The following is a 19,164-nucleotide window of genomic DNA, read 5'->3' on the forward strand; positions in this document are numbered from 1 at the left end:
CCTAAAAATAAATGACTCTGAGCAGCCCACTCAATTTAGAACAAAATTGGGCCTAGAGTTCTCAAAGGAGCAAGTGAGGTGAGGACCCCCGAGACAGGAAGTTGCATGACCTAATGAAAACATCATGGGAGCAGAGTAGTCTGAGACTCTGAACATTGCAAGAGGGGCATTGTACTAGGAGGACCTTTAATTGGCTTCTACTTTGGTACAAGGGATGAAGATGCTTGGAGAGAATGTTAGCTTTCAGAACTTGAGCTGGTGAAGCCAAACACATTGTATAGAATCGTAGAATTCCTACAGTGTGGAGACGGCCCCTTCAGCCCAACATGTCCACACCAAACTACACAGCATCCCACCCATACCCAGACCCATCCCCCATAACACACCTGATCTACACCTCCTTGAACACTATGGGCAATTTAGCATGGCCAACCCACCTAGCCTCGACATCTTTGGACTGTGGGAGGAGACTGGCGCACATGGAGGAAACCCACACAGACATGGGGAGAATGTACAAACTGCACACAGACAGTCACCCGAGGATGGAATCGTAGTTGTGTTCATTTGGGAAAACTGCCATTTCGTAACTTTAAAACTATTTATTCCAAACAGAATTGCACATCCATCACTTTTGCTCTCTTCTGGAGGAGAGCAGTACACTCTAGGGCATTGGTACCAGTTCTGGGACCAACACAAGATGAATGGTGTACACTTAAACAGGATAGGCTAAATACATTTGCAGGGGAATTTGTTGGTGTTGTGGGCGAGGGTATAAACTAGATGTGCAGAGAAATGAGAACTTGAGGGAAAATTCAGAACAAGGAACTGAAAGCAGAAACTAAATGAATGATTGTGAAAGACAAAGGAAGTAGAGTTTTTAAATGTACAGCACATAAAACTGGCTCAGTTAAAAGATACATATGTAAATAGGACTATGGTCAATAAAGACCAGCTGAGGTCACAATTCGACAGATTGAGCCATTGTTGTAATGGAAATTTGACTCCCTGGGGAAGGAAGGCAGCACAACAACCCTGGATTAAAGTATTTTCAGGCATGAAAAGAAAGTGGATAAAATGTGTGATAAGTGGAGCATTATAGATTAACACAGCTTTAAGGAGGGGTAAATGAAGCATCAAATGAGACCATATGGATTAAGCTCAAATAAAAAGATGACAGCCACGATAGACCTTGAAATAGTGGGGAAAAAGAGAAACAAACATGGAAGCCAATTTCTGACAGCAAAAATAACAAGGCAGTAATAGTTGGGGTTTCAACCACAGAGGACACACCACACTTGAACTACATTCTGGGGAACGTTTTATAAACTTGTATACTCCAAGCCTGATGAAAGCACAATCCCAGGTTTAAGTTTAGAAAATGAAGCTGGGCTGGTGGATGAAATATCAGTAGGTGACCATTTTAGAGATAGTGATCATAATGCAGTTAGACTTACCATCATTATGAAGAGGCCAACAAGTAAAAGTTCTAAATTGGAAAATGCAAAGCTTTAGGAAGTTTAAAGATGAATAGGACGTAAAGTGATGAAGTAAAAACAGAAATTAGGAAGCCAAATGGGTAATGATCTGGCAGCAATGGAGAGAGGTTGTAACTACAATGAAAGAAAGTCAGTGGCATATCAATGGGAGGCATTTAGAAGCAAGATTCTACAGGTACAGTCTAGAGACATCCCCAAAAAAGTGCTCTGATTATTCCAAAGCATATGAAGTAAAATAAAGCAGAAAAAAGCCAAACCCTAACATTAAGCAAGCATAGAGGAGCAGAAAAAGTGCAGTAATGAAGTCAGAAAGGAAATTAGGAAAGTGAACAGAAGATACAAAAAAAAAGGAAAATACAAAGATGTTTTATCTGTACGTGAAGAACAAGGGGATGACCAAGAGATGGGTTATACTTCATAATTTGTGGGTTAATAAAGATGTGATCAGTGTTCTAAATAAGCAGTTTTTAATTCTTTTCATTAAAGAGAAGAATAGTGCAGACACTTGAAGAGGAGGACAGTGAAATATTAAAGAAAATGAACAAAGTAAGAAAGTACGTACTGGACGCACTGACCCTCATGAATGTCGAGAAATAATCAGAACTGGATGAATTATACCCTCAGCTATTGAGGAAGCTAGGAGTGAAATAGCTGATGTTCAGGATCATTTTCCAGTCCTTGCTACATATCAGAGGTATTTTAGGTGAAGTAGCAAAGCATTGGATTTCTGCAAATGTACCATTATTCCAGAAAAGGTGCAACGAGTAGGCCAGTCAATCTGATCTCTGTGGTAGGCGAATTACTAGAATCAATATTGAGAGATAGGATTAACTGTTATTTGGAGAGACTTGGTTTAATCAGTTGTAATCAGCATGGTTTGATTAACGCAGCTTACTAACTTAATTGAATTTTTTGAGGAAGCAACAAAGAGGGTTGATCATGGTAGTGCAGTGGATGTTTATTATACAAGAGCAGAGGTATAATGGATGAAATGATCTATTTCTGAGCTGTAAGCTCCCTGTGGTTCTATAATTCTTCTAGTTTGTACTGGTACTAGCACAGTCTGGTGAAATTGACTAAACCAGTGCAACTGGTGGTGGATCTCAAATTTCCCCAAGCTTTAATCCTGGTTGAGAAATCATTGCTCCCACAAAGTAAACCATATGGCCTATTGAAATTGTTCCTTCAATGTTTCAACTCATCATGTCAACATCTGACTGTATCTCAAATTTTCAGAATTCCTTTAATTCTACTACTTTACCTTGTTTATCATTGAAAGTGTGTAACTTTTGCAAAAATGTTTTTCCTTAGACAGTTTCTTTAAAAAAAATTATTCATGCAAATTCATGTTCTTAAATTATGTTGATTTTAGTTTACGTTAATTTAAATTTTCTGGGTTGATGTCATGCTATTTAATTATACATACAAAATGAAACTGTAGGATTTTATAGCCTTTTAGAACCAAATTATTCCTTGCATCTTTGCTGTGTGAAAGAATTATTCACTTAAAGCTATTCTCTTTCTGTCTCCTATCTTCCTTTTAAATATTTTCTATTTGATAGATTCTACTTTATTTTTAGGAGCTTTTATCGATTTACTCTCACCACTTTGAAAAAGATCAAATTATCTTCTGCATTAAAAAAGGTCTTGCAATCTGTCTCCTAGTTGTTTTTGTAATCATTTCATTAACCAGTGGAAATAATTATTCTTGATTTCTATTTATCAACATTTTTTGAGTATCTCTGGGATGAAATCCCTCTTGATATCATCATCTAGTGACATAACTTCCAGTTTCATGACATGCATCATGATTAAGGCTCCTCATCTCTAGCATTTTTAGAGAATCTCTTCTACATCACATCTTCCATATGTATCTATTTAATCTGCCCATTCTTCTAAGCTGTCGGTGATTCCATGAGTTTACTTAGTCTTTACTACTAACAGTGACACATATTTTGTTATCATATTTTTGTATACCTTATGTCCACACTCAGATGGAGAAGAGAAATAGTCTAATTCTTCACACCATCCCCCTTGGCAAGCAGGTGTGAGCAGAGTGAAGCAGCTGTATATCCAATGATGTTTACCAGAGGTCTGGTTCGTTTTTATGGTTGGGTGTAATTGGTAGAATGCCAGCGCTATAAGCCTACTGATGAGCAGCTTGCCAATTATTGTCCTGTCGGCTTACTCTACATGAGCAGCAATTTGATTGAACTAACTGAATCTGATCATAAATGCTGTTTCTGTATGTTTGCTTTAGTGTCACATAAAGCAATTTACATTTTTATCTGATATTTGTATTTCTGAGTTGTTTCTGACTGCCAAGAGACTTTGAAGAGGTGGACATATAAAAGGCATAAAAGTGCAGTTTGGATCCTAAAGAGGTTGCAATAGTTTAACTATTGTTAGACTCTCGGATTACACTTCTCTAAATGTCAATTATGGGCCATTTAAGTTAACTCCCCATTAAAATTAAAATGTTCAACTTGCACTTTTTGATCAGAGCACCTGAACCTAAACACTATCTGTAGCAGACTTGAATCAGTGATACTGAAAGTTTTCCAATTCCTGCCAGAAGCCCTGCTTAGAATTATCCTTTAATCAAGAACATTATTTTAAACTTTGTCTTCTAATAAGGTTTATTTGTCACTACTATGGGGATTACCATTTCAAATACCAGTGAGGATTGTGTGTCAGCTATGGCTCTTGTTGATTCTCCCTTCTGGACCACACAGTCCCACATAAAAACTAAGCTGTCACTCCATATTGTACTGAAGGAACATTTCACTGTTGGAGTTGCTATTTTTCAGATGAGACATTAGACCAAGGCCTGATTTGCCATTCATGTCGATGTAAAAAGATGGCATTGTTGAGGAAGAGAAGGGGAGTTTATTTGTGGTATCCCAGAAAATATCTGTCCTTCCATCAACACCACAAATGGAAAATAGTTATCTGATCGTTATCACCTTGTAAATGTCATTTTTCTTTTTTTAAAAAAAAGCTGTTGTCAGTTCACAAATGTTACTCTGTGATAAGGACAAACTTAAAGCAGAAATAGAACAGCTTCCAATAATAATCAACAAATTTCTTTTTACAGATTTAATAGTGCACTGTCTATTTATATTACAATTTAGTCAAGAAAACAAGATTTTTTTTATTATGGCTAGTTTCATCTGTGACACAAAACAAGGAGTATCAAAAATGAAGATTTTGGATTGGGCCAGTTTCTGAGGCTCCATGGTTAGAAATGTGTGTCGTATCTTCACCTTAGTGCTTTCACAAACTTTTCTCCCCCTGTTCAAATTCAGCGCAGGAATGTTGGGTATCGAAACCACTTGGGTAACAAGCCTGTTTTAATGACTGTTGTGAAGAAGGGTCACTGGACCCGAAACATTAACTCTGATTTTCTTTTCTTCACAGATGCTGCCGGAGCTGCTGAGCTTTCTCAGCGACTTCTGTTTTTGTTCCTGATTTAGAGCATCCACAGTTCTTTTGGTTTTTATTCTGTTTAATAACTTGTTTGGGGGCCATTTTGCAGCTCTTCATCCACTGAAATCTGCCTACTCAGTATTGTAAACTTTCTGATCTGTATGGTTGAGCACATTCACCTATTGAAGATGGGTGATCTGCAAGATCAAAAGCAGCATCTTATACTGTTTAATTAAATCATTGATCAACATGTAATTAGTGATTTCTTTGCATAATGCTATTAAATAATTTCTTGCAGGGACAACAATATTGAAGAATGTGGTCTAGAAATGTATTTTGCAGTTGACATGGAAATTTTAGGAAAAGTTACCTCCCATGAACTGAAACAAGGAGGATCAAACATCTTAGTGACAGAAGAAAATAAAGAAGAATACATTGGGTAAAACAATTTAAGTAAACGTATCTATAACAACATGCTAAAAATCTCTCAACTGCTTGCAGTTCCTTTCAGTTTTCATCATTCTAAGTACCAACTTATTTTTAGAATGCATTTTCCCATATAACCCCATATTTCCACCGATAGCAGCCTTTGCAGCTCTTCAGTTTTGCATCGCATGGGTCCTCTTTCTCTACTACACAGATATTCCTGTATGCTGACCACTTCTACCTCTCTGTTTTTTCTGTTCAACCATATTTATATGATTGAAATACATAAAAACTGGGGCAAAGTGATACTTGATTCCTTTATTCACTTGGCATCTGGAAATGCTTTATCTGAAGATGACAGTTAGCACAACTCTGCTTTGCAAAATCATTAAAAATCAACAGGATTGTTCCAAAACGGTAATGTATAATATAAAGCAACATACACAACCAAACTCAGTAGTAACAAAGTGCACTATTAACAAGATGCACAACAGCAACTCACTAAGGCTTACACAAATGCACAATCCAAATCCACAACCTGTACTACCTAGAAGGGATGAATTCAGATGGGAGCACCACTGCCACCTATAAGGTTCACTCCAAGTTCCATGCCGTCCTGACTTATTTCATCATTCCATCATTGTCGCTGGGACAAAATTAGCTGTTGGCCTTGCCAATGCTACTTGTATCCCATGAATAAGTTAAAAGTTGCAAAAAAGTTAATTAGTTTATGAAGTAAACGTAGAAATGTGATGTTAAAGACACAACATTCACAATTATTCAGTCTAGATTTTTTCTGATTGTTGAGAGTTAATAAGTGTTATTCTTTCTTACTTCATTGAATTTCCCACATAAATATGTGGAACAGTATGTAATGTTGCTGAGTGTAAACAAATTTAAAAATGGATTTGAACGAGTCTCTGACTACTTCTAGTCCCCTATCTCTCCCTTGTTTTTATATAAAATAAAATTGTCTGAATTTTCTGCTGGCTATTGTTCTCAGTACCTTGAATATCCTCAGAATTCAAATACTTATTTGGTTGTATTACTTAATTAAGCTATAGAGCAAATAGTTTTGTTGTACATAAGTGTAACTATCTAAACAAGTAGTATTTTTGTGTAGTTGCTTTAAAGCATGCCCTCTGCTTTTTCAGTCTCATGGCAGAATGGCGATTTTCACGTGGGGTGGAAGATCAAACCAGAGCTTTTTTAGACGGCTTCAATGAGGTAGTACCTCTACAGTGGCTCCAGTATTTTGATGAAAAAGAGCTTGAGGTGAGACTGTTGCTATTAAATTTCTCCAAATAATAAAGCTGTAGGAAAGAATTTAATCTATTATAGAACTTTACGGTCATGCATACATGACCTATCTGTTTCATTACTTTATTGTGTGTAATTTCTTGGTTTATCAGACCTGATTTTAACTTGTACTTTGATCATATTTACATTTAAATGTTTTAAGTTTGAGTGTACTTGGAGGTTCAGAGTTATGATAGAGGCAATTAAATTCTTACATCTGTGCTGATCATTTGGCTAAGCTATCTAATCAATTCTGTATCTCCACCCAGTTTCTATTTCACTGCATTCAATTCTAACCTATTTCTGCTCCTGAGACCCATGTTTCTAACTCATAAGTTTTTCATCACTTTGCCTTTTGGTCTTTTGTCAATCACCTTATATCTGTGCCCTCTGGTTGGCAAATACTTGGTTACTGGAAACATTATTTTCTATGTTCTGTGAAACTGATAGGTATTTTAACATCATTATTAAATCTTAATTATCTGTCCCCGCTCTTGAGGGAAACAATCTCAACTTCTCCAGGCTGTCCTCATAACTGAATTGCCTCTGCCCAGTACCCTTATTTTTAATCTATTTGTACCACCTTTGTAGCATTGAAATCTTTCCAAAAGGAGATTCCAGAATGAACGCAACAATTTGGCTGAAGCCAAAGGAGTGTTTTATATGATTCAAAACTTGCTTGTTGCCTTCTTCAACTTCTCTATTAATAAACATTTATTTTGCATAGTTCTCAATTATCAATGGCACCTTCAAAGAATTGTGTAATTTAGTTTATAATGCTATTTTTCAATCTTCCCATTAAAATGTTTCCCTTCGATCTTTATTCTGTTTAATTTCATGCATATTGAATCTGCTCATTTCACTAATAAATGTCATCTTGTAATCTATTATCATTGTCCCAATTTTACTACACCTCTTCAGTTCTGTGTCAGCTATATATTTTGAAATTATACAGTTTACTCAATCTGTTAATAAGGAACAAAAGAACAGTTGTCTGATTGCCAAATACTCAGGAACATTGTCACATACTTCTGTAGTTTGAAAAATGGTCTTTTAGTATTTCCCTCCTACTCATAAAATTTTTAAAGCAACGTAAGTAGGTGTAAAAAGAATGTTTTCCCCTGGCTCTGTGGTGTAGAAACAATGAATACAGCCTCAGAATAAAAGGCAAATCATTTAAGACTAAGGTAAAGAATTTCTTCGATCAGAGGTGGTGAATCTTTGAAATTTTGACCCCCAAGAGCTTAGTCATTAAGTATGTTAAAAATGAAATGAATATTCAATTATTAATGATCATTAGACAAAGTAGCAGAAGTTGGCCATTTAGCCCATCAAGTCTGCTCCAGTCTTCAATGAGATCATAGTTGATCTGATAGTCCTAAACTCCACTTTCCTGCCTTTTCACCTTAAGGATTCCCTTACTGATTTAAAAATCTGTCTGTATCAACTTTGAATGCATTACTCTGAAAATCATGGGTTTTTGATTTAATAACTAGCCTAACATGTACTTTATCAATTGCCTTCTGAAATTCCTGTGGAGAATCATCTTTGATTTCCCCCCCACCTATCATACCCAATTTGCCAAAACATTTCCAAACTTAATTGTGCTGCTGTTTTGGCTGTACTTACAACATAATAGTGTTTACTTTGGAGATTTACCTGACACTCATGATTACTTGTTGTTTTGTTGTGATACATATTTGTGGAGTAAAACCTTTATTGTCTTTTTCTACAGGTAATGCTTTGTGGCATGCAGGAGGTAGATCTTACTGATTGGCAGAGGAATACGGTCTACCGTCATTATACCAGAAATAGCAAACAAATCATTTGGTTCTGGCAGGTATGGATCACAGGATTATTAAATATCAATTTTGAACTAGTTAACTGCAATAATTCTAAACAAATTAATTTTGCAGCCATCTTTTATGAAGCTGGTCTGCTATATTATCTTGGTCATGATAGAGCACATGTATGGGTTATTTCTGTATAGTTGGTATGGTTTGAAGCATTATGGAATTTGAGAACTTCAAAAATCCTGTTGCACAAGAACAGTGCCCCTACTCTGACAAGCTGAACCATATGTACGGTAATTAGGACAACTAGATTGACCATATGTATATAGACCTGCAATAATAATTATGAAAAACTTTCCACATGCAACGTTACACAGTAAATAATTGATTTAGTCCCTCCTATTCTACTGATTTGTTGATCACAGCTGTAATGGCTAAGATTTATTGGTCTCCCTATTGACCAGAAAATAAGTTTCTTCAAAATTTTCTAGTTTATGCCATTTCTTTGTCAGTGATATTTATTCCTAGGAACTTGAAGCTCTTGTCAGTCTCCACCTCGCCACCGTTGATACCGACAAGAGCATGTCCTGCACTCTGCACCTTGAAGTTTATGACCGGCTCTTCTGTTTTGCTGACATTGATGGAGAAATTGTTGTCTTCACACCATGCCATGAAGCACTCCATCTCATTCTTCCACCCTGTCTCATTGTTGTTTACGATCTGATGAACTATGGTGATGTCATCAGTAAAAATTTATAAATGGAGTTAGAGCTGAATTCGGCCACGCAGGCATGAGCGTGTGAGGAATATAGTAAGGGGCTGAGTATGGAGCCTTGTGGGGTACTGGTGTTGAGGGGAGGAAGGAAATTAGAAGCAAATTTGATTAAATTTTTCCAGTCCAGATGAGAGAGGGAAACAGCATGAATGATGTCATGATGTCCTGGAAGAAAGAGTTGTGGGGAATGACCAGCATAGGATTTGAACAAGGAATGTACTACAAACCCCACAAAGGAGATAGGCATGACTGGAGCCCATGCAGGTACCCATGGCCACACTTTTGACCTGGAGAAAGTGAGAGGAGCTAAAGGAGAAATTGTTTAAAGTGTGAACAAGCTTGGCCAGGCAGAAGAGGGTGGTGGTGGATGGAAATTGTTCAGGCCTTCTTTCCAGGAAGAAACAGAGCCCCAGGACCATCATAATGGAATTAAAAAAAGCTTGCTTAGAGGCGACCTTGTATATTTGGTTCACTAATAGCCCTTAGGGAAGGAAATATCTTCTGTGTTAACATGGTTTACTCACGCTTGCCTTCTGACAATTAGGGCAGTAAATGCTTGCTGAATCAATAATGCTGACGTCCATAGTATTGGATCATGTGATATTTGGTCAGTGTTTAGCAAATGAACCAGATAAGGGAACCCAGACAGCAGGAGTCCAACAGCTGAAACACTTGCAGTTGTACAACAGATTTGAGGTTCCATCAGCTTATCTGGATGAGTGTGAGGATGGCAAAGTGGATCAGCTAACGAATGATGGCTCCATAGTAGGACAAGCTTCTCAACATGGGGGACCAAGAAGGAATCTAGATGTAATTGGGGACAGTGCAGTGAGGGGGATTGACTCCATTCTCTGAGGCAAAGAATGAAAATCCAGATGGTTGTGTTGTCTGCAAAGTGCCAAAGATTGAGACATCTACTCAGGGCTGGACAGGAAGTTGGAGTGGGAAGACGACATGCGGTTCATGTAAGTACCAGTGACATAGAAAAAGGAAGTTCTGTATAGTCAATATGAAGAGCTAGTTGGCAAATTAAAAAGCAGAATCACAGGGCAAATCACGTTTGAGATCAACGTGCAGCTCAAAGACTGGTGAGAGAGAAGTCGGCCCAGGATTGTGGAGCAGTGACACCAGTGCTGGGGAAAGTATTATCTTTACAGCTAGGACAGTCTTGATCTTAACCATGCTGGGCCCAGAGCTCCTGAGCACCACATTACTGAAGAAGTAGAGAGGATTTTAAACTGAACAGTGGGGGCAAGCGATCCAGTCTAAGAATCTGTGTTAAATCAAAGAATCAAACCAAGGCCAAAATGAAAAGTTTTAATACTGGAATTGATAGTCAGTGACAGGAAGAAATAGAGAATCTGCTCAAAGAGTCAAACAACTAGTATGGCTAGAATTTACAGAGTAAAAGGATAAAATAAAAGCTTTGTATGTCAAGCATATAGCATTCAAAACAAAACAGAGGAAATGAGAATCCAAATAGGCATGCATAAGTACAGTCTGATAGCCATTAAAAGATATAGCTGCAGGATGACATGGTTTGGGACCTGAATCTCAGTGTACAAGAAAACAAGTTTCTTTCAGAAATGGCCCATTTCTGAAGATGAGTCCCTACCGAAACGTCAACTTTCCTGCTCCGACGCTGCCTGTCGCAATTGCTATCTCTATTTTGTGTACAAGATATTTTTCCTTGGGTCACCTCTGATTTTTTTGCTTTCCTTGTCTCTTTTGCCCACTCCCCCTCTCTCACTTCTTTCCTTACTTCCCCCCCACCCCACCCCCAGCACTTGACTATCACGATGCCAAGCATTGGAAATCATACTTTCTTTACTCTTATGAGAGCTCTGCCTGATTTTAAACACCAACTCCAATCCCCTTACAGCCTTTGTTGGTCTGTGGAGAAGAGCCCTAGTTTCTATACGTCCAGCACACTTTCTAGAAAAGCCACATTAAATTCCTTCACCTTCTCTGCTCCTCCTTGGATTACTGTTGTGAATTCCACGATGGTGTTAAAGTTTTCTTATGCCACAAACTTGTCGTCTTAGCTTTCCTTTGCCTATTGGCCTAGCTACCTAAGTGATCTAAATTTTCTTGAATCTGGGTAATTGCCCTCTCAACTCTATCTGACTCATTTCCATGTTCTTCCTGCTAATTTTACATCACCTGGAAACTTGGAGAGTTTGCATACCCAAATCAGTATACATGATTTACATAATAGTAAGGATTCATAAGTTAATGTAGGCAATAGAACTTGCCTCTTTTGTGGAAAATAGTTCTTAGATGTTCTGAATTTAGTCTTAATAAACTGTGGGTAACCGAACTTTTTTTAACCTTTGCATCCCTCCCACACAGAGAGGACCGGATTTCTATTGCATACGTCTCAGGTTAAGAAATTTCCCCATTTTCGAAGATTCCTCTTTTAGATTACTACTTAACCAACTTTCAATCCCAGTTATTTAAGAACTCCACTTCATACCATGCAGCAGGGCATTTCAGTAATTCAGTAATTTTAACTCCCTGCCAAAGTCTTCAAAGTTGAAGCCACACAGTGCAGATTAAGTCAAATAACTAATTTAGCAGACTAGCAGCTACAGAGCAAGATGATAAATTAGTATGTCATGGCACGCACCCAGAACATCGTAATCAATACTTCGCATAAGAAATAAGAATTGGCCATATGACCTTTTGAATCTGCCATTTTTCCCTTTAAAATTGTTGACTCCCACTACGATTACTTCCCCCTTTAAGACCATAAGAAACGGGAACAGGAGTAGCCATTCAGCCCCTCAAGCTTGCTGTGCCATTCAGTAGATTTGCAGCTGATCTGACATTCCTTACATTCGCTTTGCTGCTCTTTCCCCATAATCCTTGATAATTCAATTATCACAACCTTAAATATGCACAAGAACTCTGTACCCACAGCTCTCTGTGGCAAGCAGTTCTAAAGACTCAACTCCCAGAAGAAATTCCTCCTCAGCTCAGTTTTAAATTGGCACTCCTTTTTTCCCTGAGACCATGCTTTCTAATCCTACATACTCTCATATGGGGAAATATCCACTGAGCATTTATCCTGTCAAACTCTTAAGAAACCGATGAGTTTCAGTGATGTTACCTCTTTTTCTTCTAAGGTGCAATGAGTCCAAACCTATTTAATCTTTGCTGATAAGACGATATCTGCATACCCAATCATCCTGGTTAACCATCTCTAAGCTGCCTGCAATGAAATCATGTATTTCCTTAAACAAAAAAAAACCCTTCTTCAGAACTAAGGGTCACTAACTATGAAATGTTAACTGTTTTCTCTCCATAGATGCTGCCGGACCTACTGAGTTTCTCCAGAATCTTCTTGTTTTTGTTTCACATCTTCAGTATCCACAGTTCTTTATTTAAATGTTTTTCATTGTTTCGCTAAGTACTTATCTGAATTTCAATGAACAGATTTTTTAAAGGTTTTGCTAGGATCCAGATGCCCTGACTTCTCACCTTTAACCTATTTTCCAATTTGTTCCAACGTTGGGGCTGTAGATTGTGACCATGACTCTTTTTAAAAGCATTTTGTTTATTTGATGTCCAGATTTCCAGACACCTTTTGATTTATCCATCTACCTTTTAGACCGATACTGGGTTCTTTTTATAGATTTCATGACTCGGAGCCATTCCCAATCAATGTTTCTAGTTTGCTGTAGAAATCTTGCTGTCCTGGGTTTTCTTTCTCTTTCCTTGGCTTCCTCCAGGATAGCACCTTGTGTTTTTACAGAATTCAATAAGAGACTCAAAAGTCCATACTCACCAAGTTCCAAAACAAGAACTTATGAGGTACACCACTGACAGCTTCTGACCAGAAAACTACTGTTTTTGTGTCCTGTTTCTTTTCTTGAGCTCTTCTTTTGACCAGCATCACGCTTCATCTTCTATTCTCTCACTTTCATACCAAAGCTATTAATCATGGATTTGATAACTGTCAGACGTCTGCCTTTCCACAGCCTGAATGTCTTCTGAAGGAAGAAAAATTCCAACAGATTGGATCCACAAGAACTAGAATTGTCAATAGAAAACAAAAGAAAAAGTGTGAGATTGTACAGACAGTTGGCAAGTCAGAAGATTGGACAAAACATTAATTTTTGATCATTCTTTGCGTTTTAATGAACAAGGCAAAGTTAGAGTATGAGAGAAAGCTAACCAGGCATACAGATGGATAGTAAAAGTTTGTATAAATATTTAAAGGAGGAAAGAATTAAGAGTGAGCATTGGCCCCAGAGAAAGTCTCATTGAACATTCAATCATGGAAAAAAGGATATAACAAACAACTTGAACTGATACTTTGCATCTGTCTGCATAAGAGGATGTAAGTAACATTTCAGAAGTAAACAGGAAATAAAAGGGAGAGAGCAATTCAGGAAAGTCACCAGGGAAGTGATACTGAGTAAATTATTGGAGCTGTAGACTGTTGAGTCTCTGGGTCTTGAAGAACTACATCATGTAGTCTCATGCCATGGCAGATGCATAAATGTGAGGTTATGTGCTTTGGTAGCAAAAAGAGGCAGGCAGATTATTATCTGAATGGGATAGAGGTGTGACAGGACCTGTATGACTTTGTACACCATTAGCTGAAAGTAAACATGCAGGTAGTAAAGATGGCAAATTGTATGTTGGTCTTCAAAGCAGAGATACCTTGCTGCAACAGTACAGGGCATTCACAAGACCTAGAATATTGTCTGTAGTTTTTGTCTCTTTAACTGAAGAAGGATGTTCTGGCTATTGGAGGCGTGCAAAGATGGTTTAGCAGACCGATTCCTGGGATGGGAAGACTGGCCTATGGGGAGAGACCAGATCAGTCACAGCTATATTAGCTTGAGTCTCAAAGAATGAGAGGAGAATCTCATAGGAAAAACTACAAAATTCTAACAGGATTAGACAGGATGGATGCAGGAGAGATCTGCTGGAAGTCCAGAACATGGTGAGACTGTGCAATTCTTTGCCACAGGAAATTGTTGAGGCCAAAACAGTGAAGACCTTCAAGAAATATGTAGCTATAGTTCATGGGTCTAAAGGGATTAAAGGTTATGGGAGAACACAGGAATAGGGTCCTGGGATGAATGATCAGCCACGATCACATTGAATGGTGGACCAGGCTCGAAGGGCCGAATGACCCACTCCTGCTCGTATTTTCTTTGTTTCTATGTTTCGTAGAAGTTATCAAATTCTACAGAAACTGCAACAAAGTGAAAGCCCATGGAATAAAAGTGACTGTAACAGCATGCAGAAAAGGCTGAGTGACAGGAAACAAAGATTTTAAGTTTCAATTATACAATAAATACAACTCTCTTAACTTTCCTAATAACATGCCGCATCTACATTCTAACCTTTTGAGATTCATACATGAAACAACCAGATCCTCCTGCATCTCAGAGCTATGAAATCTGACCATTTAAATAATATGGTTCTCTTTCATTCTCCTGGCTAAAATGGACAACTTCATATTGTTCAGCACTTTACTATATGTAACGTCTTTATCTACTCACTCAAACTACCGACTTCTTTTTATAAACTCCCTTGTGTCCTCCCCACAACTTTATTGCTTGCCTACCTATCTTTGTCAGCAACTTTGGGCATCATAACTTTCATTGATACATCTAAATCATTTATGTATTTTGACCAGTTGAGGACCCAGCACTGACCTCACTGGCATTCCAAGCATTACATTTTACCAACCTGAAAAAATATCATTTACACCTATTATTTGCTTCCTATTAGCCAGGTAATTCTGTCTCTGTCAATATGATAACAACAGGTCAAAAGTCTTCTGAAAATCCAAATAAACCATATGCTCTGGCTCCCTTGTGTCAACTCTGCTAGTTCCATCCTTGGAAAATTCAGTGGGTTTTCGCAAACACAACTTCCTTTTCATAAATATATGCTGCTCTGTCTGATCCTGACAGTCTGCAAAAAGATTTTAATTTTTAGTTACTAAATGAAAATGACAAAATAGGATTCTTTTTAAAAAAAACTTTTACTGTAACAATGACTAAAGCACTGTTGTCTAAATTCTGTTTTCTTTTTGAGGTAAAGACTCTTTAGAATACGGAGAGGAAGATTCCCCTCTATACTTATGACATACCAAACTTCCCACAGAATTATAGTCGCTTTAGCAAGCAGTCCACAGTCGCTCCCAGTTTCCAATGAGTTTTCATATCTCTCTCTGACTGAGTAGTAGGTTTAGTGATCTGCAGATGCTATCTTCCATTTCTATTTACTTTAGGAAAAAAAAATCACCAGCAGTAAAGCCTGTTCCAATGATCTCTCATCCCTTAGATATGCCTGGGTATGTCTTCCAGAAGCCTTAGAAGACTGCAGGATGTGTCTCTTTGACTAGAGACTATCCCTCTCTCCCATCCACCCACAGTGACTTGCAAAGTCAAGCTAACTTTTCTCTTTGCTGATCATGAAGATAGGCTAAAAGCCTGTGATATTGATTTGTAAAGAAAGCATTGCTTTATTTGCCCTTTTCCCCGTGGCAGAGAGATGCACCTTATAAGTAGATAACTTTTAGCCAGATACATACGCTTAACGCAAAACATTGGATTACGTTATATGTTGGCTGTCAGACTCTCTTCCAACTCTGTTTACTTCTGTCATTTCTTTTATTGCTGCCCTACGGACTTTCTCTATTCAGCCTAATTAGCTTTCCTTTACATCGACTCTTTCATCTTAGAAGTGCAACAACTTTCTGGTCTCTTTGGAAAACTGTTGTAAACTCAGACTTGGCTGCTCTTATTTCTAAGTGTAAATATGCACCTGTTCTCAGTAAAGCAACCTAAGCCTTTCTTTGATAGCTAACAATTGAACCACTTTGTGGATAACTTGTGGAACAAATCACACGATCCTTCATGTACCTAACCTTAAATATTAAGTCAGAATCTCAATTAAATTCAGAGCAGTGAAATCTGGACTTAGGTTGCTGTTGGATGACCCTGTGATCTGTACTAGCCGCCATTCACATACCTGGCCTGACTGGAATATCTCTGATTTAACTGTCCACTGCCATCCCAACACTCAGCTCACCCTCTCACCCAATCTCATTGCAACCAGAATGAGTTCCAGCTAAAATAATACAAACCAGTGAGCAGGCAGTGGAAGTACACGCAATGTTGATGCCGACAGGAAAATCTGGGTGTAAAGTCTTTTAACAGTCAATTGCAGCATTGTGCTGGTAGGCTTGTTATGTGGCACTACATCAAATGCCTTTTGGAAATCCATACATACAATCATGAGTGCTCTATTCTTCAGTGCATTCATCTGCTTTTTGGTCTCCATTGGCCCCACTTCTCATTTTCCTACCCTTTTTTATACATATGCCTATAGAAAACTTTGGATTCACTTCAGTGTTAGTTGCCTGACTCTCCTATTTTATTTGCCTCTCCCGTTTCTTTTATTGCCTTCCTAAGAACTTTCTGCATTCAGCTTGGCTCTCAACTCGTATCATCAACTTGCTATGTGTCATGACCATATCGAACGAGAGAATCTACCCATTGCCACAAGACATTTACCATCAGTGAATCTACTGGTGGTTGCTATTGACCAGAAGCTGAACTGGACTAGTTGTATAAGTGCTGTTACTACAAGAAAAGATCAGAGCCTAAGAATCTTGCAGCAAGTAACTCACCTTCTGAACCCCAAACCCCTCACCACCTACAAGCCACAAGTCAGGAGTGTGATGAAAATATTCCATAGTTGCCTGGCTGGGTGCAGCTCTAACAAAACTTAAAAGAATAATGCAGTGTTCTTTGATTCTTGGGAGCTCCTCTGATGGATGAAAACTTTTAAAATCTTGGAAAAAAAAATCTAGGTGAAGCTTCTGCCAAATTGCATGCAAGCCGTCCTTCCTGACATCACCTCAGGCTTCCACGATAATATCAATCACATTCTCGATGTTAAAGCTCTTTCAAAATTGAAGAAAACCCTTATCCCCCTCAGTAGCTGCAATAAGTATGTTAAATGTGCGCCTTAAATAATAAGTTGCTCTTGTACTCTGGTCCATGGGTTCGAGGAGAGAGGTCATATTTCAGATAGAAATAGCACTTTGATGTTTTCAGAAAGTTCACCAATGGTGGGAGGATGGTCTGGTGCATTATCCAGGATGAGGAGAATCTTGAAACCAGATTTTTTTTTTTCCCCTTGCAGTAATTTCTAAAAACATCTTCCAAAACATCAGTGAGGTCAGAAAAAAATTTCCCCATCGTCCAACCTCTTTTTTTTGCTTGATCTAAAGTAGACGCCCAGAGTAGACTCAAGGTAACCTTTCAAGGCTCATGGGTTGGCGGAATGGTACACCACTTCAGGCTTAAGCTTGAAGTCTCCACTGGCATTGACAACCAGCAGCAGATCCTTTCATATATGATTCTTTGCTACCCTAAAGCTTGGAGTACGTGCTTCATTCATAGAAATGTAGGTTCCATAAGACCATAGGACCTTAAGACATAAGAGTGAATGTAAGGCCATTCGGCTCATTGAGTCCACTCCACCATTTAAATCATGGCTGATGGGCATTTCAACTCCACTTCCCTGCACTCTCCCTGTAGCCCTTGATTTCTTGTGAGATTAAGAATTTATCAATCTCTGCCTTGAAGGCATTTAACATCCCAATGGCATTCTAACATTCTTGATGGCATTTGCTTCCAGAATAAATGTGTCTTATCCAAATTGAAAATTTGATCTAAGTGTAACCTCCTTCATCAATTTTGTGAAAAAATGCTGTCACGTGCTCCTCGTCTGCACTGGCAGCTTCGTCGCATCACTTTATGAAAAGCATAGCGGTTCTTAAAACCAGCAAACCTGCCGCTGCTATCACCTAAAGGCAGGAAATCGGCAGGATTTTCAACTTCCTTTGTTAGATCTTCATAAATTGATAAGGCTTTGTTTTATGGTGAGAAGGGAAGTCCCATATCACTTTTTAATTTGATCTCCTATCCATGCACTTAGCTGCTCCAACTCGTCAAGTTCCTTTGTCCGTGACTCCATTGATTTGCTAGCAATCGGACTTGTTCCAGAAAATAGCTTGCTTTAACTGTTTCTTCATTGTCTCCAATGATGCATAAGGTAGCCTCTTTTATTCCTGTTAAGTGAACTATCTCACATGTTCTCTCATTATGCTCAAAACTCTTTATAACATCTAGCTTCTCTTCCAGTGTCATAGCCTTTCTTTTATATTTACCCCATGCAATTTTACCACCATGCTAATATTTCTTGTCACTTTATCCTCTTATTTTGTGGGTAATACAGCAGAATTTGCTAAACACAAAAAACTGGAGTACTGTACGCTGTGATAATCACATGATGCCAGTAGAGAGTGTCTTGGCATTAATCCATTGCGCATGCTCAGCGCAAAGCCTGTGAAACACTCGTGATGTCGACACGCACCAATGGAAGTGTTATAGCCAACACAAGTTTGCGTTTTAGAAATAGCATTCGCCATTTGTTAGTTGCGATATAGCCAATTTGTACTGCCGAAACATGCGTTTTAGCAGAATCCCCTGTATAGGAGAAACCTCTGCCCTCTTTATTATTGCTAAGATCATTCAAGTCCTCATTGCATTCCCAACAGTTGTTGGTTATAGAACCTACCCAGAAGAGTAATGGTACTTCAGTTGATTTTATTAGCTTTCTTATTTCTTTGACGTTTTTAGGACAAGCTCTGTCTCTAGCACTATAATGTTTTCTTCAGTTAGGTTTGTTAATGCCACAGAAACAGGATCATTTATCTCCCCTCACCCATCATGGCTTTCTACTGCAGCTCATCAACCTTATTTACCATGCTTCGTCATTTATTAACTGCGTTCATGTTTTCCCCAGACAGATTTCCAATTGCATTCGGGATTTTATTGGGTTAACACTTCCATTATTGTAAATAGAGATTTTTTTCAATATCCCAATATCAAAAATGGATTCA

At 38.2% G+C, this 19,164-nt stretch overlaps 1 protein-coding gene across 4 annotated transcripts in view; it reads left to right on the forward strand.

The window, feature by feature from the left end:
* Positions 1 to 19,164, forward strand: part of LOC125452044 (NEDD4-like E3 ubiquitin-protein ligase WWP1) — a 130,119-nt gene that overhangs the window by 102,428 nt on the left and 8,527 nt on the right. For all 4 annotated transcript variants that reach the window (XM_048529954.2, XM_048529952.2, XM_048529953.2 and 1 more), the window contains 3 exons: positions 5,224 to 5,364; positions 6,506 to 6,626; positions 8,386 to 8,490. In XM_048529954.2, coding sequence (XP_048385911.1) covers positions 5,224 to 5,364; positions 6,506 to 6,626; positions 8,386 to 8,490 — 367 coding nt within the window. The remainder of the gene's footprint in view (positions 1 to 5,223; positions 5,365 to 6,505; positions 6,627 to 8,385; positions 8,491 to 19,164) is intronic.

This window comes from Stegostoma tigrinum, chromosome 5, assembly GCF_030684315.1.
Source record: "Stegostoma tigrinum isolate sSteTig4 chromosome 5, sSteTig4.hap1, whole genome shotgun sequence".
Classification (NCBI taxonomy): domain Eukaryota; kingdom Metazoa; phylum Chordata; class Chondrichthyes; order Orectolobiformes; family Stegostomatidae; genus Stegostoma; species Stegostoma tigrinum.